This window comes from Peromyscus californicus, unplaced genomic scaffold (genome assembly GCF_007827085.1).
Source record: "Peromyscus californicus insignis strain IS unplaced genomic scaffold, ASM782708v3 Scaffold_16__1_contigs__length_79575227, whole genome shotgun sequence".
Classification (NCBI taxonomy): domain Eukaryota; kingdom Metazoa; phylum Chordata; class Mammalia; order Rodentia; family Cricetidae; genus Peromyscus; species Peromyscus californicus.
The window spans coordinates 12273711-12298100 of NW_026294458.1; the positions used below are offsets into that span (position 1 = coordinate 12273711).

The following is a 24390-nucleotide window of genomic DNA, read 5'->3' on the forward strand; positions in this document are numbered from 1 at the left end:
TGGAATGCTAGGGAGACTTATTAATTAAAATAATGTCAGGAGGAGAGGTTTTTGCCCATTGTCCCCAGGCAGTGAAGTACATTTCCTGTCATCTGGTGGACTTTGCAGGGACTGGAACCATTCACCTGGGCAAGGAACTTCTTATATAGAGCCTGTGACAAAGTCCTCACTCACACTCTGCTCAGGGGCTCTGAGAAGCCACACTGATGCTGTGACAAATGTCACTGAGAAGAGGGAACTTTCAGGAGGTGACAGAACACTTGGAGATGGGGCTTCAGGTGTCCTGAAGGTCCTGGACCCCTCTGCCATCTCCCTTCCTCCAGCTGCCCAAGTGCCACAGAAAAGAGCAACCAAAAAAAAAAAAAAACTGCCTGGGAAAAATGAAGAGTTCCAAGTCTAGCCCTGGACTTTACTATAAGATGACATTAAATAACACAAAATAAACAAATAAAAAACCTAAACCACATTTGAGGCTTGAAATCATAAAGTGGAAGTGGTATTATCTTATAAGGAAGGACTAAGATATCGAGGAAAATCAGAATCCTTTTAGTTGAGGTTTATACTGTGATTATAATCTAATGTGCTGAAGCCTGGGGGTGCCGGCGCCTGAGAATCAAGACTACATTGCTTTCATGGGTCAAGCTCCAATACATCCACCCCTAGCCTTGGCAGGCAGAGGTACAATTGCATACTCTTTCCAGGTATCTCTTTTGAGGGTTGGAAGTGTTTTGTTATGGAATGGGAGACAGCATCACTCGCTCTATGTAGGGATATTTTATGAGTCTTCGGGCTCACTGACTCCAAAGACTGAGTAATGGAAGAGCTATTGTTCATTCCTCCCAGGGTTGCTTGGGACCCTAGAAGTCCTTATGGGTTAGTGGACAGCAGGTGGTGCACATAGCTGACCAGGATACCTATCATGGCCACATGTCTCAAACCCAACTTGGGTAGTCCTCTTGATGGCTCTGAAGAATTCTCAAGTAAAACATATTATGTGGGATTATTCTCACACTGCTCAGTCTTCATCCTGGCTTTCTCTTTAGAGATAATAGCCTGTGGCCTCTTCAAACTTCAGGGAGCATGCTGCTTATTTTCTTGCCTTGAGTATCTGGAATGGAGACCTTCCCTGGGCCCTGGGGTCCCTGAGTCCCACACACATTTCAGATATGAACTCATCTGGTCCTTCAGAACCTTGGGAAAGACAGTCACTGTTCTCTTTGACACAGAGTTGTGATAGTAATGTGACCACCCTAGGTCATAAGCAAGTCAGCGTGGAGTCCAGGCCTGATCTTAGGACCCATCCCCTTTGCTACCAAATCACATGCTTCCTGTAGTAGATGCTACAGAACCCTACCTAGATCTCCTTTCTTGCCCACGCAGCCACAGCTCTTGTGTCTACTGGCTGCTCAAAGCTCACATCTGACACAAAAGACCAAGGCCCTTGCTTCAGGCAGTGCACAGTTGGTGATTCCTACCTGGAGCTTCAGGAGGGATCAGACTGAGCCAAATACCATCTGAATCACATGTATATCTGCCTTGTATACCTTCAATAGATAACATGCATGGGAATCTCAGTTAAGACCCCACATGTGAGGAGTTGGACTTAGGATGTATTCTTTGAGAAGCTCTTTCTCCATCTGTATCTTGTAAGACTACTGTTTTTCTATTCATGAATGATTTAATGGAAGAGATTCCCCCTTCCCCTAAGTGATATGTCCCTTATCCATCCAGAATAAGTTTTACGTCTAATGAAAATAAACAAGATGTTTACCTGTGATGCTCTCATCAGGACATGGAGATGCTATTCTCTCTCTGGATGTTCTCCTTTCCTACACTCAAGAATGAAAACTGGAGAAAGCCTCACCCTTTGCTGTACTCCCAGCATCAAGGACAGCACTTGGCATAGACTAGGCAGGCGTCCTAACTGTGCATGAATGAAGACAGTGGGAAGTATGTCAGTGCTGGGGCTAGGCCCCGTCTATGCCGACACAGCGGCTAGGTCTCCACTAATGCATGAATGCAGGGGTTGCATCCCCCTCAAGACATCAACCCAAGGGCTATGTCCTTACCAAGATACCAATGTGGGGAAAACATCTTCCTCAACTCAGGAACTAGGTCCTTGTATAGGTATCAGCTTAAAGCCACGGTTCTCTCTCTGACTCTCACCTTGTCCCTCATGTCCTGATACGTGCTCCCAATGTGGGACTTCTAATGAACTCCATGGGAGTCTATCCTCGAAAGGAAAAGGCTTCTTTCTGTGATTAGGTTGCTTTGTCATAGGTATCATGTTACGGCTGCTATCAAAGTAACGGGACATTTGGGGGAATCTTTTGACTTTTTCCTTAGTTGGGCCCTTACTACAGCCGACTCAAGCCTTCCTTCCCAATCATTAAAATAAACCTGGTCATAACCCACCACGATGAATTGATAATGTGGAGTTAACACCTTTGAGTCAGCTCCCCAAACCTCCATTCTTCTCCATGTATCTCCCCATTGCCTGTATCACACCAGCATCCTTGGTCTACGCTGTATCTTGGCTCACACCAGCTCATTACTTAATTTCCATATTCAAATCCCACACCAATCGTGAGATGTTTTAGAAGTGCTCTTTTCCTTATTATTCTTATAGAGAACAGCACCCACAGTTCAATTTCATTCCAATTTCCCTCTCTTCAGCTAGTGTGGACATGTCCAGAGGCTAAGAGTGCTTTTTGCATAGAGAGTATCTCCCCTAGGATGGGTCTGTGATGTTTAATTCAATAAATGTTTATTGGCTACATCCACCATGCCTGCCCTCAATGCATGCACCAGGCTCATCATAGTGCAGATGTCTGTGTTTCTACCATCAGCTAGAAATCATCTGGCAGGCATCCATCACATTAAAGAAGATGCTTCCTCGCTGACACCTCATCACTGCCTTCCTTGACTAGAACTCTGTGGATCTAGATAATCGATGCGTGGTAGCAAGGCCCCAGAACTCAAGGTGAAGGACTTGAGGGTAGGATGTCCTGCTCAGGGTAGCACTAGCGTATTCCTAGACAGAACAGGTTTGGCCCACTGTGGGATGAAATAAGCACTTCCATTTGCCCTGAAGAAATAACACTTTTGTGTAACGGAGGCCTGTGGAAAACCTAATTATGCAGATCCATTTGAGGATCAAACAAAAGCAAGTCTGGGAGAGTTATTAGTGGGATTTATCTACTGAGGTGCTCAGCTCGACTTTGCAAGGGTTTAGTGCAGAATTATGAATAATGAACCATGTTCTCACTAAGGGGGAGACTTACAGCTTAAGGCAACTGTCCCAGCTCCTCTGGCACATGGAAAAGAGGCAGAATTTCCATCTCTTAAGGCCTTAAAGAGGAGCTAGATGAGGGTTTCCATGTGGCGGGTGAGGAAGGAGGCTGTGTACGGGCCTTTCTTCAATCTTACTAAAAAGCAAGAACAAGGAGGAAGGAACCGAAGGTTTTTCTGGGAGATGTAGCTAACATGTTGAATAGCGTTCTTTATATTCAGAACATGCTAGAACAAAGGGATGGGTTTAGATCAGAGAATTGAGTGGACACAAAGTTGTCCTATACTCAGGTTACTAAGTCACCTGCCTAACTAAGTCTGTCCTTGAACAAGCCATGAACTGGATCCTCTACTAGACACCATGACCACCTTAGGGGAAATTCTGAATGCAGCAACCCTAGGGCATGTGTTCACAGTCAGATCCCATGTGCAAGCTGCCTACCCTTCTAAATACCCTGTTCTATATAGATTTTACACACTGAAGGAAGTCCAGAGGAAGGTAGCCAGGAAATGGAATAATCTGGGAACATATTAATATGTTCAACAGCTGGAGAAACTGAAAACTTCTAATATAACCTTCAAAGACTAGAAAAATGATGAGTGTCTCTAAATACCTACAGCCCAAGGATCTACCATTGTTCAAAAGTAGAAAACTTTGATCATTCAATGTCAGACAGAAGGAGATCATAATCCACTAATAATAAACCAACCCATGAGTCAACAACATCTATGCCTGAAGAGTCTAGCAACAAACATTTGGGCCTGAAGAGTCTAGAGGTTACTAACATGGAAAGGGCTGCTCTGTTTACAGACAGGTAAACTGAAGAAGCCACTTCACTTTAGGACCAACAGAGGTAAGAAGCTCTGATGGTCGCTGAAATCATGAAACTGGAGGTTGGAACTCTGCTCAAGAACTCATGAGGTTCCTTCCAGGCTGCTGAAGCATCACATTCATACCATACTACTGAAAGCCACCAAGTAGACATATACCACTTGTTCTTCCCAATGACTTTGTGAGATAGAATCATTCCCATAGTTACTAGATGGGGAAACTGAGAAAACTAAGGTGTCATAACCTAGGCAAGGGGACAGAGTGATGTTGGAGCTGGGATTCATCCAGCCATGTTCAAATGCTTTCCATCATCCTACAGTATACAAGCACGGCAGGTGAGGGGGGAGGGCGGTGCCTCTGCCCTAAGTGGGCTCCCCAGGGCCCTACAGCTGGGACAACTGATTTCTGTGAGGTGTCTCTCCCCTGACCTCTCCCTAAAGCCATCACCATTTACCCTTCTGTTGACTATGATCAGTTTACCTGAGTCTATCCAGAGTCTTTTATCTGGTTACCTGGAAACCAGGCTCCTCTGGTCTCCTAGGAGAGGTGGAAGGAATTGGACCTATGAATTCAAGATATCAGTGAATGATTTCACTGCTGGAGGGAGAAGCAGGCCCCAGGGTCACATGGCTGCCTTGTCCTCACTGCTGGGTTGGGAGCAGGGTGAGAACATTTGAAAGGATAGTGCATAGTCATCAGCAGGCTGTTACTATTTTTCTTTGAAGACAAGTGGTTTTCCCAGGCTTCATATATGGAACAGAATTGATCATCTCACCTTTTGCTTATCTCCTAGGGCCAGAGAAGGTGGCTGGGGGCTGATGCTCCCAAGAGGGCAAGTAGTCCAGCTTATTAAGCTTTCTGCTCAAACCTCCCATGGTTATTTAATATCTTAAAAAAATATATATATATATACTTGTTTGGTTTTTTTTGTATACTTGGATGCTTTTGGAAAACTGTTTTTAGTGGCCTCTTAGTCCTCAATTCCCTGAGACCTAACAGTATGTACCTATATTCATCATTGATTTCACAAATAACTCCTGAGCCTTGACATACGCTGCATGCCAGGAGTATAGCAGTGGAACAGACAGACACAGCCCATGTCCTCACGGGGGACCAATGGCCTGGCTAGAGAGACAACAGGAAAACAAGAAATTGCACGGACGGGATTCACACTCAACAGACAGTGCACGTCTCTCCACAGTAACCAGCACATAGTGTGGCACATGGCAGGTGCTTTGACAGGAATAGGTGTCTGGTCTGTGTGTGGCATGTGTAGTAAGAACACCCTGCTGGGTTCCCTCAGCACCGAGAGTTCAATGCTCCGGCTTCTAGAGTGAGAGGAAGGCGTGACACTGATTGGGTCTGAGCCCTAATTCCTGCTTTAACACTGACCACTAAAATGTGCTTTGGTGAGTCACTCAGAGGACCCTCCATTTTACTTAGAGAAAAGTTTAAGTTCTAGCATCCCTCATTCGTAATAAAAGGCCTGCCATGAAGGGTGTAGTCTAGCCTCATCTACCTTGCCAGCAAGAAACCAAATAGACAAATGACCCTCGCACCGGGGTTTCTGTCTGTGTCAGGATCCTGGGAGAGGGGTTAGCAGCTGAGAGGGGTGAAGTCCTCCAGCAACAAAGCTAGAAGTCTATGTCTGCACATCGGCAATATCACACTTGACTTACCAACCAGGGACTGCTTAAAAAAAGAACGCTTTTATTCATAGGACACTCCAGTTATATGGTTAGACAACAGGCCAGAGGAGCAGGGGAACACAGAAAGAGTTTCCTTTGTGTTTTTGTAAGTAGAAAAGCCTCAAGTGTTCCATTTACTCTGTTAGTGGAATGGCTTTAAAACATGACGGCAGCTGCCAGATGGAATTAACCTTGAATGTCCTTGAGCACTAGTCTAATAAAGTGGGCTTAGGGTGAGGTGGTGCCATTATCCCAGCAGGTTTAGGGCACAGTCCCCACACTTAGATCTCAGTGGCTATTTTTTTTCCCAGTAAGGAAAAAACTAATAAATACAGAAAAATACCCGTAACTTGGACAATTAAAATGGAAATGTGGACATAGCCTATAGCTTGAGGTTGAAGGGCAGCCTCAAGGACCAGGTCTGGAGGAACTAGGGCCAAGTAGTGTTTGGAAAAGTCTGACTTCATCAGAAACTTTACGAATATGCAGCAGTAGATTACCTCATACCCTGGACTGTGGGTAAGTGACTATGAGTGGACTGGGCCCTCCTCTCTGTGCTGCAGAATCCAACAATTTATTTCTACGGGCAGCTTAAGCAAATACATGGGGGACAGTCTCTTTCCTGCATTCTCCTCAGAGCTCCTCATGGTGCTTGCTTGCTCCAAGGTATGTGAGCAGGCTTTCTTAGATGATGACTTTGTCCTTTATATACCACTTGCTGGTCCCTCTGCCCCTAATCTCTCAGGAACTGAGCCCCAAGTACATGGTCAGGAAAGGGTATCATTGACCCACTAGAGTTCTTTTGGGTCAAAGGCTCCTGCTGAGTCGTGTCCCTGTGGCTATTACCCAAACCACTGGTCTAATTTTGAAATATGCCCCAGTCAAACCAGTGCAAATCTGAACCAGTCACAGCTACTGGTGTCTTAGGACACTATTTCAACCTCAGCCTCTCTGAGGTACGCTCTCCTGAGGCAGAGCAGTCCAGCAGCCCAGTGGGGTGTTTCAGAGGGAATCAGACACCTCGCCTCTCTCACTGTTCACCTTTTCACACTGCATGACTCTCCCAATCCAGCCCTGCCCTTCCGCCTTTGGTGGCATGATACAGCTGGCTCCTGCGGTTTGGCTCCAGAGTGGAGGGAATTTTGAGCACGATTCTCCAGGGCTGGCTAGACCAACCACAAGTTTGGGTAGGGGGAAGGAAGGTTGGGGCTCCGTCTTACCTTGTCACTGTCCACCGTGTTCTGAGAGGTCCTGGAGGCGATGGAGATGGTGTCCGGCTGGCTGCTCCCATCCCCCTGGCTGTCACCATCCTCTACTCCATCCCTGCAGGAAGAAGAGAGAAAAGAAACAGGGGTGGGGGTGGGGGGAGCCACTGTGGGTTTAGAGCGCACAAGGCTTTCCCAGCTGGGTTGGCAAAGTGGTGCCTGAACATTCCTAGCGGGGATTGTCTAACATTATCCTGTTAGTGGGTACAGCCTATGTGATTTCAGTGAAAGCTCCTTCATTTAAGCACACAATCACTACACGATTGAGCGCAGCACCATACATGCCCTATCTCCCTTCCAGCCCATACTGCGGATGGGGCATTAAAAACAACAAAAACTAGGACTGAGTCTAATACAGGCAGTAGGAAGATGCTTCTTAGAACCTGGGCCGCCAGCCAGCTACCAGGCTCCTTTTCAGTAGCCACAGAGTTCAAGGTTCTGCATGTTACAGCTAGGATGGGGGTTGGCTTGCTGCTGGTGCAGGGGAAAAAGAAACAATGGATAAGATACTCCTTTTTTTCCCCCCTTTTTCCTTTTTCTAAGATGCTGTCTTGCTATGCTGTTCACACCAGCCTTGAGTCCCCAGATCTAAGCAAGCCTCCTGCCTCAGCCTGCCAAGAAGAAACTACAGGCATGTGTCACAAAACTTAAGATGGATTTTTTACTTCTTTACTTGTATTTCTTCTGCTGGAGAAAAATGGGTTGGGTCATTTCCTCAAGAGAAGATTGTCTTTGGCAAAGTCCAGATGGATGCCCAGTGGAGCGGGCCTTCACTGTCTCCTTTTTTGGTGGGTTTTACTGATTTCATACTTATTTGTGATGAGTTCTCATCAACACAGAAGGGAAAGGCTCTTTCTCCAAGGCTGGGAACAGCAATGTTTAGAGCAGCGTTTGAACCAGCTCTGCTCCCCGGTGCTGTTATGGCACTTGAACCCCTTCCTGGGTCCTAGCACTGCACAGCTTTGACACCACAGTGTTCTTTTAACACTCTGCTTTAGGATTGTGTCCTGACTCTGTGCTGAACCCCAGAGTCAAGCCGCAGAGGGAATGGTTGCCCAGGAATTGCTGACAAGGGAAAACTTGGGAGATGTGGGCTGAGGGTAAAGGAATTAGCAGAGGAAGCCACAACTATTCCCACGGACACTTTCACAAATGTCACCCCCACTCCATATCGCTTGCAGAGGGGCAAAAGCCTTGAGAGATGAGGGAAACTGGATGCTGGAGAACCCTATCCCACGGGCAGAGTGCCATACATAATGACTCCATCTCACAGAGTCTGAACAACTACGATCTGGTATACCTGTGAGTGTATATGAACAACTACAATCTGGTATACCTGTGAGTGTACATGGAGTGTGCGTGCATGAGGTTGCCCATGTGTGTGCATATGTATGCATATGCCATCTTTCTGAGAAAAAGCAGTTTCTCCCATGCAGAACATTTCTAAGTGGACTGCTTTCTTACCACCACTTGTGGGCTTGGAAAATGCCAACTTATTTTAATAACATAAGCCACACATTCGTAGGAAGGCAAAATCTGCTGTGAAAAGAAATTATGTGACGCATTTCAAAACCCAAAATAAAAGCTTTCATATCATCTGTTGTTTTGGACAGTCTGGGCCACCTCTCCCCTCCCCCATTTGGAGATGGTTGGGATCTGCCTGTACTTTCTGCTTCCTGCTGTTTGGGCCTATTATGGACCCTTCTGGTCCATTCCAGATGAAGCCAGTTCTTGGGGGCTGAAAGGGCCGATCCAGGAGTGTGGGTGGTATCCCTCAAGCCAATGTACTCCTCTATAAACTCTGCTGCTATCCGGGAAGCCAAGCTAATGGAAATACACACTGCCTGGCCGTTCTTTGCAGAGTCTGTGAGGTTTCTCTCCATTCCATGAAGGATAAGAGAAGACAAAGGGGGAGAGAGAGAGAGAGAGAGAGAGAGAGAGAGAGAGAGAGAGAGAGAGAGAGAGAGAGAGAGAGAGAGAGAGAGAGAGAAAGAGAAGGGGATATTTCTAAGACATGCCGTTCATGTGTTCTAGAAACTCTCCAACTGTATTTCAGATGTCAGAGCAACCCTCATCAGCCTCAACCAAGTTTCCTTCTCACACGGTCCCGGACAATCCATTCTTCATAATATTTTCCTTCCTATATTCCTTGTTGAAGCAGGACCTCCCTGAAGCAGGGTCTATCTCCAGGGCTAAAATAAGCCTGGAGTCTAGACATAAGCACATAAAATTAAGACGGGCTCCTTTTCGATAGAGTCCTATTGGTCCCTGCAGCACTGGGGCAGTGATCTGATCCTGGTCATCACTTGGGAGGTGTCTCTGTTTCAGTCAGACTCTTCTTTGGGTCACCGCCTCTCTCAGTGCTGGCATTCCAATGCCACGACTCTGTAATGGGTCACCATCTTGCTGATCCTGGTTGATACCAAATGGTCAACTAAGTCCTCTGACTTGTGCCATTTGTGAGCTGGGGAGGAGTGAGAAGCATGCGACCACAGTGACGACTACTCTCAGGACCTCACTATGCTGTATATATATATTTTTTCCTCAAGATATATGGGAAATTTTTATATGCTTTTCTCTAAATGTCCTTCAGCAAAGTCACTGGAAGTGATCAGGCCACATGGCGACTTGAGGAAGAGACACCTCAGAAGCCATCCACTGGCTCAGAGGAAGCTAGGGTTCAGAAGGGCCCAGAGACATTCAAGAAATAGGTCCTCTGCTGCCTGAAGTAACTGACCATTTAGGATGAATGACGCAAACTCCTTAGGAGCTGCAGCGATATCCTCAATGCAGCAGCCCATCCCAGTGCTACACAAACCCCTCTACCATCCAACCAATGTGGAGGTCTTCCCACTCAAGGGACTGTTCTTCCTGAAGCCTTCCCCATCTCCACAGAGAGCCATCCCTATTCCCTATTTGACAGTGTTTACTCTCTCCAGAGGTCACCGCTCTTTTGTAACCACTCCACGTGCAAGACATGGTTGTTGGACGGGTCTTGGGGGGGGGGGGGATAACTCAACGTACACTTCCTCCCACATCCTGGTTGCACACTTAAGCAAAGAGTGCTCAGAGAACCTCAGCTGCATTGATGGGCAGTAACTGGTGAAAAGCTTAGAGACGACAGAATTCACCATAGGCAGAACTCAATGGGTCTTCCCATGATGGAGGAGAGCACACTTCCCTCAAGAAACAAAAGGTCACCCTGTCCCCCTTCCCTTGGGTACATGAGGCCAACAGTGCTTGGGGAGAGGTGCTGGTTACCTCTTACTATTGTTCCTCAGTTTGGCTGGTGTTTTGGGGAGCTGGATTGGCTCCTTAAGAGCTCCTTTAAGATGAATGATCCTTTCCTGAATCACTTCTCGAATGTTCTTGATCCATTCCTGCTTGGTTTCGATGTTGGAAGCCTAGAGTGCCACAGGAAGAAGCATTGAGAACCTCAGCTCTCGTTGCCCATAAAACCATGTTCAACTCTCCCCTGACAGGTTCGGCTGTTATTCCAACAACACCAAATCTTTGGGGGAGTTTAGTTAGCCTTTTATCCTTTGAATCTTTAATCTTCAAGACTCAATGTAGACTTCATGGGGGGCTTATAAAAATATTTCACAATTCATTAAGCACTGACTAATCCGCTATTGGCCCTGAGCTGGGGCAGTGTCTACTGCACTCTGTTGGGTCTGGGTTACCACTTCAATTGTGGTTCCTGGAGGCACTCGGGATTGTGACATCTGAAAGCAGTGGCTGTTCACCAGCAGGGGAATGGGTATATGGCAGGATGTTTAACGGCTGTCACACCCACACAGCCCGCACAGGCTGACAGTCAATACTGGAGCTCCAGGCTGCAAAATGTGCTTATCAGAAGCGGCGCTCTCAGGCCAATGATACCCCACTGTCTTCCCTGATCCCCTTTTGGGTAATTCTTCTTCATACCAGGTAGCGGCTATCCTGCAAATTAAGGGCAGACACTTGGGAAGCTTTTGCCTGAGCCGGGCCACCTGTCCCTTGGTGATGAACACTTCCTTGACTAGCAAGTGACCAGTGGGAGCTCTATTTGCGGTGTCCCTACCTAGTCAGGCTAGTGCCAGAGGGAACAGGGACTCAACACCAAGCTGAACCTGGAGAGCTGACCTGACCTCTGGTCTCCAGACTGCTGTGATTTAGTGCAGCTTCTGGAACACACATTTCCAGGGAGTAAGGAGCACATCTTACACATGCCTCTTTTTTATGGCACTAAGCCGAGCTCCTCGTACATGGAGGACATTTAGGGCAAACTGCTGAGCGAACAAAGGGCAACTCAAGGTGCCTTTGCTAAGAGGCTGGTTGCTCTTGCCACTGGAAAGGGACATATGGACAGAACCAAGTCGACTGGGCCTTGTTAGGGAGGTCAACCGGTGCTCTGCCCTCTATGAACTTGAGGAGAACATCTGCCTTTGAGATTCTGGGTCCACCTTCATGGGAGAGTGCTTCTCACTACCTGCATGATGCTGTCATTCCCAGGAGGGACCCAGTGGCTCAATGGTCTCTAGGCCCTGCTTGTTGGCATTCCATGCCAGCTTCCTCTGCCCTAGCCCACTCCCCCGACCCTGGTTTTGTCCTGGAAGAAAGCAGTACTTACTTTGAGAACTGTCTTATTGTCTGAGGATGGGGTGCGCCCGGACCACAAGGCGAATTTGCAGGGGTCACCTTCCACGTGCTCGGTCACACCCAGCTCTGAGGTCTGTAGACAGGAAATGCCTGTGAGAGGCGGGGAAGGGGAGGGCAGTGGGGGAAACTTAGGGCTGGGGTCGGAAGGGGAAGGCAACAAAGAGGAGGGGCCGAGGGAGGGGCTTCTGTCAATCAAGCTTCAACAGACTAGATACTTTGCTCCTATACCCAGGATGAAAGGACCTGCAGGCTTTTGTCTGATTAGCAGGTACAGGGAGGGATGGTGAAGAGGGAGGAGCTGAAAGCAGACAGAAAGACCTGTGAACGCTGAGATACAAAAGTGGAGGATGTGGGTGGGAGTAGGAGGCATGAGCCTTGGTCCAGGAGAGCTTTGGAGTAGAGAAGTAGGGAAGAGGTGAACTATGTCCATATCCCTTCCTGCCATGGGTTCTACGGAAGCGGGGAATCTCGTCTGCCCCCACCTGCCCCACCTACCAGTAGCTTGTTCTTGTAAACATATTTCGTGTGTCCTGATGAGTCTTTGATCTCCTTGCTAAACACCAAGGAGATCTCAAAGAGGAACAGGTGCCGCTCCCGCCCCTTCCGGATCAGCGACTTTGGGTCCCACACTTGAAAGGCATCCTGGAGAATCAACTCCCCCTGTACATCCAAGTTCTCATCGAACCCTGAAAAACACCCATGTCCACTGTGGAGTTTCTCCAGCACTATACTCAGGGGAGGCTGTGTTGTAGTCCCCCTAGGAGGAAGGGTTTCCTAGACAGCTACGGGCTTCCGTGGAGATCTACCATAGCATATCTGCCTGCAGGGCTGTAGTTAGGCGTCTCCCATTGCCCATTCTCAGCACCACGGCTCCTATACACATATGCAATAGTAGGGTTTTCTGAAAGATCCCATGTGATTCTCCCTCCCCATGGGAGGGGGGCTGAGGGCCCCCCAAACAGGTAGTCCCCAGTCCCAGATCCTCTCTTCCTCCACAGCTCCCACTGCTCCTAGCTCTGAGTGGGGCTTACATTGAACACTGTCTGGTGGAGTACCCTTGACTCTGTTTTATTTGCCATTGCCTCATTTCTTATATTCCATCCTTAGGATTCTTTGATTGCTCCTAAACAGTGTGGTGCACAAGCGTCCAATACTTTCTATTTACACACCACTTCAAATCTTCTAGAAGGTTCCCAAACTTCAGTGTGCATGAGAGTCATGGGAAAACATGGATTCTGAACACCCTCTCCATCCAAGAGATTTTGGTTCATTGGGTGTCAGGAGAGTCCATAAATGTACACTTTCAACCAGCTCTAGCACACAGGTCCCCAGTCCATACTGGAGTGGCTGGCTGGAGTCTATGGGTGAGGGAAGGTTTGGAAGAACGGGGCACTTATAAAGGAGGGCACCCAGCACTGGGGAGCCAGGTGTACACAGGAATGAAGGGGGCGGGGAAACTGTGACAACAGGAGCACCTTTAGGTGATTAGTGCTTCGTCAAGAGAAGAGACATTGGCTCTATTGCCCCAAGACCTAGGGGTTCTTGTGCTAAGGGTAGTCCAGGAAGTAAGGCCACGCCCAGTCTCTTAGATGACGGTAGCGGCGGTGGTGGTACTGTGGGGCGAAGCCAGAAGAGAAAGAGCAGCCCACACACTTGCTTCCTTAGCATCTGCTTTGTCAGACTGGAATGTTAAGACTTCACCCAGCTATCAAATTAATTTTTCCCCAGGCTGGCTTCTCTATGCGTCTGTTTTACGCCAGCAAGACCGCGTCACAGGAGCCTTACTTCATACCGCACTTGTTCTGGGTCCCCAAAACACAGTTCTAGCTGACCAAAGTTCTGTCAGGGCTGCCTGGCTGGGATTTCTTTCCTAAGCTCCCAAGAAGGACAAGGGACTAGGTGCCCAAGAATGCGAATATATGTTAAGTGGCTGAATATAGTCAGGTGGCCACATAACCAGTCAATAAGAAAATGGTCACCGTGGTAAATTTATGTCACGTATTCTTTTCTATTGTAAAGAAGCTGGGCATGATGGTGTACACCGATGGCTGTAGGTGCTCAGATGACTGAGGCAGGATCACTATTTCAAAGCCAGCCTGGACAGTTTAGTGAGACTATATCTGAGAAAAAAAAAAGAGCTGTGGGTATAGTTCAGTAGTGGAGTATTTGTTCATCATGGACAAGGCTTAGGTTCAAGTTTAGTACTGAAGAAAGGTGTGTGTGTGTGTGTGTGTGTGTGTGTGTGTGTGTGTGTGTGTGTGTGTGTGTAAGGCAATATCACACTAAAGCCACTGATGTATACTACGGGTAACCAGTATTTCCAGTCATTCCGACTGAGAAGGTAATGCAAATACCATGCGTATGAACAGGTCTGCAGGGCTCTGGCCTGGTGACAGTGAAGATCCCCGCTGCATTGGATTATCTCATGGACAACAAGGTGTCCACACACCTTACATGGCACCTGGAGGCAGGTGTTAGCCATGCTGGTTTGTGGTGCTCCTCACACAGGCAGCCAAGGACCTACTTCACAACTCGTTTTTACCCCTCTTTTCCAGGCTTGTCCCTTGCCTGACTTCATGCCACTTCCCTCCTACACATAACACAAACTCCCTGGTCTTAGGAATGGAGGCGGCATCCCAGAAGGACTGGGAGATCAGCTACCTTCCAGCATGCTGACATGCATGGCATCATTGGCTTTCTTGGGGACACTGAGCATCACCTCCAGGCCATCCTTGAGTTCCCCTTTCCCTTCTTCACAGCAAGTTAAAAGTTCCTGGGGAAAAAAGTCCAGACATAATTAGGATCTCTCCCCAGTTTCACAGCCCTCCCTTTTCCAAGCCATCAGGTAAATTATACAGCAGCCTCACTCGGTAACACTTCCCTCAGAGGGAGCTTTGAGGAAAGTGAGTTGGGGATTACTGTCAAAAACTCAAGGACCAGATGAATTCTACCTAGTCCAAGTGAAGCGAATCCAACCCAATTTCCAAAGGCTAGAAATGTAAAACCAGAGCACCCTGCGATCGTACTGTCTTCCTGGAGAGGGGAGCAGAGAGCAGAGGGGAATGAGGAAGCAGAGGGCATGCTGTACTGCCCTCATGGATCTCTGCACGCCAATGCTGACACTGTGCGTCTCCGCATGCTTATACCATTGGCATCGCTTTTATTAACAGCCGTTACTACCTGAGGACTGACTTCCATCCTGCTGGGAGCAGCTTGAGGCTAGAGACACTACGGGTTTATACCAGCGCAGACTCATACAAGAGTTTCAGATCACAAGGACCCAGGATTCCTGACCTGGGCCAGTGACTGGAATTCTGGGCTGGGACTGAGCTAGCCACACAGGAGACTGGGGTGAAGAAGGACACAGCTCCAAGGAGGCCTGAGATGCAGCTCAGAATGCACACCTGGCACTCTGCCCACCATCCCAGCCTCCCCATGTCCTCTCCATGTCCTCTGTCCCTCGCCACCGGGATAGAGCCTGTCACTTCCTGGACATCATGTCCTGTTGCTTTGGCCTCTCCTTTGCAGTCTCACTCATCAAAATCCCAGTGAGAGATACACAGAAAAGACCACCTCAACCATCTTACTAGTCTTAAGACCATTTGGAATGTTTTTTGTTGTCCCCCCCCCCCCTCCCCTGCAAAAAAAAATACTTTTAGCAGCTTTAGGAAGAAAAGATCATGAGATCACACCTTGTAAGCATGGTTATGACATATCCTGGCAAATAAGGTAAAGGCCCTTGGGCAGGAGCATACTTTTCTATGGAATGCTCTGAAGCAGGATATATCTGGCCTGCTAGGACTTCCTGTAGTGAACAAATCTGGAGTCGGAGGCTTCAATGGCATAGCTCTCTGGAAAGTGACAGCGAGGCCAGCTAGTCAGCTCTCTGAGTGAAAAGTAAGCACACATCTGTAGGGTGAGACCACGAGGCTCACATCACTGGGAGATCGTGGATGCTGACCTGGGCCAGAGCATGTTCTGATGCTGCAAGAAAGGAATGAACGAACCTTGCGGGGGGTTCTGGACTTTTCCCTGCTTCACTACTGTCTCGGGATTATTCGTTCCATCAAACTCATTAGTAAAACTCTCTACTTGGGAAAATACCTGCTTAGCAAGAAGCTGAAACAAAAACCCAGTGCCTGGATTTTCCTAAGTTATCTTGGAGATATTTCCACATGAACAAAGGAGTTTGGGTGTTCAGGGAGAGCACACATCGGGGGAAGTTGGAGATCTTAGTCCTGACCTTTGACATAACAGTTGACATAACGTCATCACTGTTCTGAAAGGTACACTTCCGCCATCCCAAAGTTCTCCGATGTCCTCACCCTTTCCTAACTGTGACTCTCCCAACCTTGTTCTCAAACATCAACAAAAGAATGCCTGAGGTAAACCACAGAAGAGAGATGAGAAACAGGCTTCAGTTTGCAACAGAAAACACCAATTAGTTTAATCCCCCTAAGCAATTTAGAAAGTCTACCAATCTACCAGCAGAGCCAATAAATTCTCCCCGGGCTCTTACAATAGTTCCTGATAAGGAGAAGCCTGCACATTTAATTTAGGCTCTGAAAAGGACAGCTACAGCAGATTTACAAGCAGACGATCAAACACTCCAAATGACACAGTCACTTTTGTGCAATACCTAAGTGACAAGCCCCAGAGGATACTGATAATGAAATATCAATTTATTTGGAATTAAACTGACTTCAAAGAGAAAGCAAATGCCTTGTTATTTATAGTAAAGCTCCACAAACATTTTTACTCCTCGGCTCTCTGCAACCAGCACATTTTTAAAGAGGTCCTAATTACCTTTTTCACAGTCATTTTACAACTTCCCTGCAATAAAATCACTGCTACCTTATCTGTTTGCCTCTCAATTCCCTGTACAAACACTTTTGTTCCCCAAACACAAAATTCCAGAGTGGAAGTCCAGAGTTCAACTTTCCAGCTACTGAAGGCTAATTCCAACTTTTATTCTCTTCCCTGCCTCTGTCATATAACTCATCTTAGGGACCTTCAGCATTACAGGGCAGAAATGGAGACAAGAAGGGCTGTATTTCTCTTAGAACAACATCCTAACTGATTCCAGATGGGCAATGTGGCTGGGAGCATCAGTGTTTATTTTCTTTCAAAACTTACAACCCTACAATTCCTGTAAAGGGTTTGTAATACATGAAAATAAATAAAAAATTAATAATAATAATAATAAATCAAAAGTCACAAAAATAAATTTTAAGAATGAAATTAAAAATGATTTTATTTTATGTGCATGGGCGTTTTGCCTCCATGCATGAGTGGCAACCATGTGCATGCCTGGTGCTGGTGGAGGCCAGAAGAAGGCATCAGATCCTCTGGAACTACAGTTAACAGATAGTTCTGAGTTGCCATGTAGGTTGGACTCAGGTCCTCTGGAAGAACAGCCAGAGCTTTTAACTGCCAAGACATCTCTCCAGGTTTACACAAAAATCCATTTTTAAAAAGGCTATCAGCACAAAAGATAACTTGGAAGGGTCAAGCATCAAGCAGGACAGGGAAAGAGAAGGCTGTTCATGAAGGTTACAGTCCACGACCTGAGATTCAAAGGCCATGAAGTCTATAGCTCCTCTGGCCTAAATATCAGAATCACACTGAGTTTTAGAGAAGAGACTTCTTGCCCCAAGACCTTATGGGAATTTCTGGACTTTACATGAAAACTTTAAAAGATAAAGAAGCAGAAGCAATTCTGCCCCAAGAGCCAACATGAGGTCTGCACTATGGAGCCCCAGGCTCAGTAAAAACCCAGCACCCGATGTCTCTTGCAATTTTCTAAGTCATTCTGCCGGGTTGGATGGCCTGACGGTCTGTGCTCTCTTCTGAAGGATGAGGAAGGGGTGAAGGCTGATTGCAAGGCTCTGCCCTCACCCAGAAAACAGAACAAAGAACTGGCATGCTCCCCTGAGGCACCACTTCAATCCTCCTGTGTAGACCTATGAGGACCATGCCACTGTCCCAGAGACCTGGGTAGCAGGGCTTTGATGGAGAGCGTATGAGGAGAACCTTGGGTTTGAAAGTCAGACTGGCTTTCAGGTTTGGGGAAGCTAGATTATGTAAGGTTCTGCAGGTGTCTCTAAACATCAATGGAACCGAATGCTTTCTCTGAAGTTACACTACTTTTCCAGGTCCCCTAACTATCTTTTCGTCCTTTTCATTAGATGAACAATCAACAATATATTCAAAAGGTAGAAAACCTCCACTCTTATACTTCAAGAATTAATAAAAACATATTGATATCGAGTTGTCTAACTCAATTTTTCTGGCTTCCTATAGAAATGATATATTTTTAGAATATGGGCACATCCTTATATAAAAAAGATAAGCCCAACTTACTTAGTGTTTTACATAATCTGATTATTGAACTTTAAAAAACTAGACTTTGAAAGAAAATCCACTCTCTTGGCTGGTTTCGGAAGCACTCCTAACACATGGGTCTCTACAACTGAAGAAGTCACTGAGTTTACTACCTCCCTTTGGACTGCCTTCCTTCAATAACCCTGTGGTTCTCACAGACACAGTAGCCCAGAAGACGGAAGATACCAATGGGTGTGTAGACCACAGTATCCCGAAGATTTCCCCCTTGGTTCCAGCAGGGAGGATGCCCACAGGAGGAAATCTGCTCGGGAAGGAGCTGGCCAATACCTGAGGTGATAATCACCAAGAGCTTGCAATGGTAGCTGGAGATGAAAAATAGTTACAACTTATTCCTGCTCCCATTTCTTTCATCTCTACCCCCAAACCGGCACGTGGAATTCTGTGGGATAGGACACACAGTTTTGAGCCAGCAATGATGGTGTGGGCTCATCTCAGGCTCTGCTGTAGTAGAAGAAAGGCTTCAGGTGAGGGTTTCCCACTGTGAGGGGTCATCCGGGCAGGAATGGGGGTTGGGTGGGGAGGGGAGGTACCTTTAGGAGCAGCTGGTACTTGGTGACCCTCTGGACAGGCTTAATTAGGTAGGAAGAGATGGAGTTGGCCAGGCCGTGCCGCTGCTGGATCTCCTGCAGGGTGAGAACAGGTGTAGTGAGACAGAGAACAGGGTGTGAGTGTGTGTGTGTGTGTGTGTGTGTGTGTGTGTGTGTGTGTGTGTGCGCGAGCATGTTCATGTGCATTCTAAATGGAGGAAGACAGGGTAAGGAGGAAGGAAAGACAGACAAAGGTAGACATTATGAGAAAATGTTCTTTAGGAGAGCGCCAGCATAAGAGTTGAGAGCACGGAGAAACACGAGAGACCAAGGTACAGAGACGAGAGAAATGAGAATCGGCAACAGAGGGGGAGACGCTTCTGGGAAAGAATCAGGTTCATGAAACAGAAGCGGAAATTGAGCAGAACTGGGGAAGGATAAAGACAGAAAAGGAGGGAGCGGTCAGCAGCAGACTGAAGGGGGCAGAGGTGAGGCCACAGGAGGAAAGGAACTAAGTCAGAAGGTAGACAGGTAGTGTGGGGGCCAGAGGGAGCCACGTGAAGGCGGAAGGAGCCTCCGAGTCCCGTCCGCCTGCACGATCCTTAAAACTGCACAAGGACACGCTCTTCCCAGCAGCCCTCCTCTGCTGGGATAACACACCCCAGCTCAGATCATTACTTTGTGTCTTACACATTTCTCACTATAGTCAGCACCTCTCATCCTCAGTTCTCCTCAGCTGGAAACCAGAGTCACTCTCGGCAATGTCCCCTCTGCTGTGCACGGTGACAAATCCTCCCATTCCCACAGCTCACACCCAAGCCAACGCCATGGCTTCTAGCTGCTGCTGGTGCCTCTGGTCTCACCTATTAAACCATTCTCTACCCTACTTCAAAATGGTCACCTTCCAAGTCTCAAGTGTAGAGAGGACAGAGGAGGGTATCTATCAGTCCTTGTACTCAAAAGGCTTATAATCTAGCTGAGGATATGCAACACACAGAAACCAGAGAACTGCAAAGACAGGGAGGGTCTGCCACAGCCAATGAAAACAGAGATCACCGGAAAGGGCGGTGAGCGGAGATCAAGCCCCATCTGGGCGAACACAATCATCACTGTGTTAGAAAATAATGGAGACCATGCCTCAGCACAGAGGAAGGAAGCAAAGGAAGGCAGGTTCTAAAAGCAGGGACGGCACCAAGACAAGAACTGATAAGCAAAACTGGTCAGGTAGCTGATGGAGCTGAGCTGGGGGAAAATAAAAAGGATTTGAAGGCAAGGTTTTCAGTGCCAAAATACGGTAGCTCTTAAAGACCAGAGATACACAGTGACCACTTCAGAGGGGCTCAGTGCGACTAATCACAGCAGAGGGGGAAGGGACTGGGTAAAAAGACAAACTAGGAGGTTCTCACAAGAGTCCAGGCGCATAAATAAAAAGTCACCATGTGATTGAGTGATTCTAGACCCAAGATGGACCCAAGAGGGATGAAAACACATGTCTATGCACAGACAACCCAGATGTCCATCAGTTTATCAACTGAAAAACAAATACGGTAGAGCCATATAATGGGCCGTTTGGCCATAAAAAGGAATGAGGTACAGACATACATAGATGGTCCTTGAAAACATTACACCAAGAAAAAGAGCCAGTGACAAAAGATCACATATTACATGATTTTGTTTATATGAAATATCCAGACAAGATAGATCTATAGATACAGAAAATGATCTAGTGATGACTAGTGGTGGGAAGTCTACTAATAGTTAATAAATGTGCATACTTGTTCTGTATGTGGGGGGCATATGTGTGTACACATGTTCACTTGTGTGGACATGTGTATGTGGAGGTCAGAGGTCAATATTAGGATCACCAATGACTGTAACTGTAAGCTGCAACTGAAAATTTTGTATTCAACATATGGTAATTGCTAGATTAATGAAATAAAAAGATATTTAAAAATTGAGGGAACTTCTAGCAGACGTCATTGTTGATAGTCATGTTTCTCTTAGTAAGTGTAGATTTTAGGGTACTCCAAACTGACCTTGGAGCAAGACCACTGACTAGCACAGCTTGGACATTAGAAATGTCAACACGTCTCCTACAGGTGATAAATTCCATATACATTTAACACATTTTGGAAATGCTGGGCTAATCTGCTTCCTTTAGTGCAGGATGCCAATGATGTGATGTTGGAAGTGGACATGGCACACGGGGCTTCCCAAGCTTCCCTGGAAGAGCAACCCTATCGGAGAGGGCAGCCGACTTGTCTAGTGATGGACACACCTGGCTCTACACTGCCCCCGGGAGTTTGAATCTGGGAATCTGCATGGTGTAGAAATGCTTCCTGGGTAATTCTAACAGACCACATCTGGGGCAGCAGCTCTGGATGCCAGTGTGCTTCCAGTTGACAAGTCTTGCAGCACCTCTGTAGGATTGGACTTATCAAGAAAGGCTAAAGAGTGGAACAACTCTTGGCTTGTGCTGGACATTTCAGTCCAGAAGTTTGCAGAAGATATCCACTAAGATCTCAGTGTCATGGCTGCAGGGAAATGGAATATGAAACTATCTGCTAAAATGTGAAGCTCGTGACGAGGACAGCTTAAGTTAGTATGATCAATAACACTCCACCTCCTCCACCATAAACTGACTGGAAATAGGGATATAAGGAAAGGAGGATTATTGGAAATACAGCACCAGGCAGGGAGACATGTACAAACAGGAATCAGGAATACATCGCCAAGTTTCAGGGGTTTGCAGGTGGAGGGAGCGTACGTGTGCAGAAAGGTACATCTGTCAGCAAACTGCCACATATTCTATGACAGAGACACAAAGCACAGTACATGCATAAAGAGCAGGATTTACGTAGGATGCAGCATTTGACTTTGTGAAGAACAGAAAGCATTCTGAAGCACGATTTGTATGTATGTATACCCGTGTTTGTGTGTAGGAGACACAATCTCAGGCAAAGGAAATGCTGGACAAGGATAGACCCGAGGCATTCCGGGGGCACAGAAATTGTGTTATTAAAATGCTAAGTGGAAGAAGGACACCATCCATTTACAACTTCAAAAAGACCCCTCTGGATACTGCTGATGACTAATCAACCAGAGACACCTTATGGAAATGTACTATCAATCAAAGAAAGCATTAATATAGAGAATCCAATATAATATCTGATAAATCCTAGTACCAGCTTAGAGAAGTACTTTCTTGGATTATATATTACCCCAGGAATTCCAATTTCAGACACCCAAGGCCATTTCCAAATTAATTATCTGTTTTAAAAACCTATATATGTTGCTTCTCCCACTCAAACTACCCCTTCTCCAAGCAACAAGGTCCCCACAGAATCAGTCTACTATGTTGGTGTCAGACTAGATGATGCTCACGAGGTTTATTTTGTAAACTGGAGTACAAGACCCCTGTTGCAACATCTTGGTATTCTCCTGGGGACTCAGCCTGTTATCTTACATGCAATAGAAAATGCCCTGGAAGCCACAAAAGCAGCTGGCCAGCAAGATGGGCCAACAGCTGCTGCACATTGCTGAACAAGTTTCTGTCACTTCTGACAGGACCAGCAGAGGCCATCAGTGCTCCAGTCTGCTGCACAGGCTTTCATTTTTCATTTTAACTTTCTGTCTCACACATCCCTTGTGTCCCGCAGTACCTTTTTGATCCTTCTACTTTTTAGCCAATAGGCCAACTCTCTTTTAGGGGGAACCACACTAAGGGGATTTATCCCATTGACCTCCAAGGCCATTCTCATTCAACAGCCGAGGTTCTGAGAGAGTGGGGGAATCCCAGCCTTCCCTTCTCTTGATGTCCACGACAACAGTTTTCAGCTCTGGCAGCCATCCCAATACTAGTCATACTCAGGCCAACTACGCATCTGAAGTCGAGGAGTCAGGAATTTTTCAAAGACAGCTGGTAGATTCCAATGTGTAGTCACAGTGCAAACCAAGGCATCAGTGAAGTGGTTCACAGACCGGGGAGGGGGGCGGTGTCAGAGACACCGGTGGACCCCTTACAACGTAGGATGCTGGGCTGCATCCAGAAGAGGTTCTGTCAACGGACCTGGAGTGGGGAATCTACACTTCAGAAAGATCCTCAGGGGATGCCGATGTGCCTGGCCCAGTGACGACACCTGTGGACCACTGACTGAGAAAGTAAAACACTTTGGCAGCATCAGCTATATCATCACAGGCCTTGCTAGGTTTGGTGTCGAAATAGAAAAAATATTTGCCTTGCCAAAAATCACACTTGAGATGGGATGGGGTAAAACAAAAGACAGATACTGTTTTGTTCTAGTTTTTCAAAATATTTTACCCACGAGATAAAGGTTTGGCGTGGCTGGTAAAGAAGAACAAGGAAGAAAGGGTAAACACTTATTGCAAAGCCGAGAAGCATCTCTTCCCTCCCTCCCTGCTCCTGGACCGTTGACCATGGAAAAACCACAGCTTACATCAAAGAAGGTGCCTGCGTGCTCCAGGATCAGCTGGTTGGAATCGGGCTTGTTTTTACAGTAGGTGACATACATCTGAAACTTGTCTGCCTAAAAAGAACAAAGATAAGACAAGATAAGCATCCACTGGGTCCTCCCTGTCTTAGCCAGGGTCTCTACTGAGGTGATAGAACATCATGACCAAAAACAAGCTGGGGGAAAAAGGGTTTATTTCATCTTATGGTGTGTAGTCCACCATCCGTGGAAGTCAGGACAGGAACTCAAGGCAGGAACCTGAAGGCAGGAACCGAACCAGACGTCACAGAGGAAAGCTGCTCCTCACGGCTTGCTCCGCCTGCTTTCTTATAGCACCCAGGACTACAGCCCAGGGGTGGACCTGCCCACAGTGAGGTTAGCTCTCCTACATCAATTATGAACCAAGAAAATGCCCCCAGGCATGTCCACAGGCCAATTTCAAATGAGGTTTCCTCTTCCCCAAAGACTCTAGGTTGTGCTAAGCTGACATGAAGCTAGCTGATATACTTCCTTTCTTCACAATGCCTGAAAGACCCAGCACGGGCTGTACAGTGTCTGAATTCCTTAAGAAAAGTGGCATGTGTTCTCTCAGCCCATGGAAACTTTTCTCCTATTGGAATGCATAAAAAGCCTGCTGAACGGAAGCTCCGTTTAACACCAGGCTGTGTTGGAAAGAAAGCAAAATGATAACATGTTCTGAAGTTGTGAAGAACTTACTTATCGATTACCCTCACTTCAAATCATCAATAATTATGCTCTTGCTCTTGAAAAAAGGACAAAGGTGATCAAGGCAAATTCAACAACAGAGTGAAAAATGAGCAAAACTCTCTGAAGGAGGTCTGCTTATATTCCAAATGTCTCCACTGGAGGGAGTTTGGGAGCCTGTTCTCACCTCCAACTTCCCACGAGTAATGATGAGGGTGGAGGAAGAAGGGAGGGTCACCCCCTCTCCCACTTTCTGAACAATGATTCCCAAAGAGATTGTTACCTCAAGCCCCAGACTTATGCTTGGGTGAAAATTCACTTATTTCTCTCAAGACCTCAGTTTTCCCCTGGGAAAGGTGAATCTTAGTGACTGTTGTTTTTTTTTCCCCATTGGTGAGCCACTGTCCATTTCCATGTCTTTTGAACACCTGGGACATCCTTTCCTGGAGGGCAGTGCACATATGTGCTTATGATACCAGACCTCACTGTCCTATGTATTACATACATGGCATCCCTTGATCCCCAGGCCACCCCTAAACCTTAGGGGTGAGCCTTAGAGCTATT

The 24390-nt window shown here is 46.8% G+C and overlaps 1 protein-coding gene across 24 annotated transcripts in view; it reads right to left on the reverse strand.

The window, feature by feature from the left end:
* Nucleotides 1-24390, reverse strand: part of Kalrn (kalirin RhoGEF kinase) — a 612231-nt gene that overhangs the window by 194023 nt on the left and 393818 nt on the right. For all 24 annotated transcript variants that reach the window (XM_052740404.1, XM_052740400.1, XM_052740397.1 and 21 more), the window contains exons 27-33: nucleotides 23107-23196; nucleotides 18653-18745; nucleotides 14379-14490; nucleotides 12213-12403; nucleotides 11689-11790; nucleotides 10338-10480; nucleotides 7032-7134 (exon numbers count right to left, since the gene is read on the reverse strand). In XM_052740404.1, the coding sequence (XP_052596364.1) occupies nucleotides 7032-7134; nucleotides 10338-10480; nucleotides 11689-11790; nucleotides 12213-12403; nucleotides 14379-14490; nucleotides 18653-18745; nucleotides 23107-23196 (834 nt within the window). The remainder of the gene's footprint in view (nucleotides 1-7031; nucleotides 7135-10337; nucleotides 10481-11688; nucleotides 11791-12212; nucleotides 12404-14378; nucleotides 14491-18652; nucleotides 18746-23106; nucleotides 23197-24390) is intronic.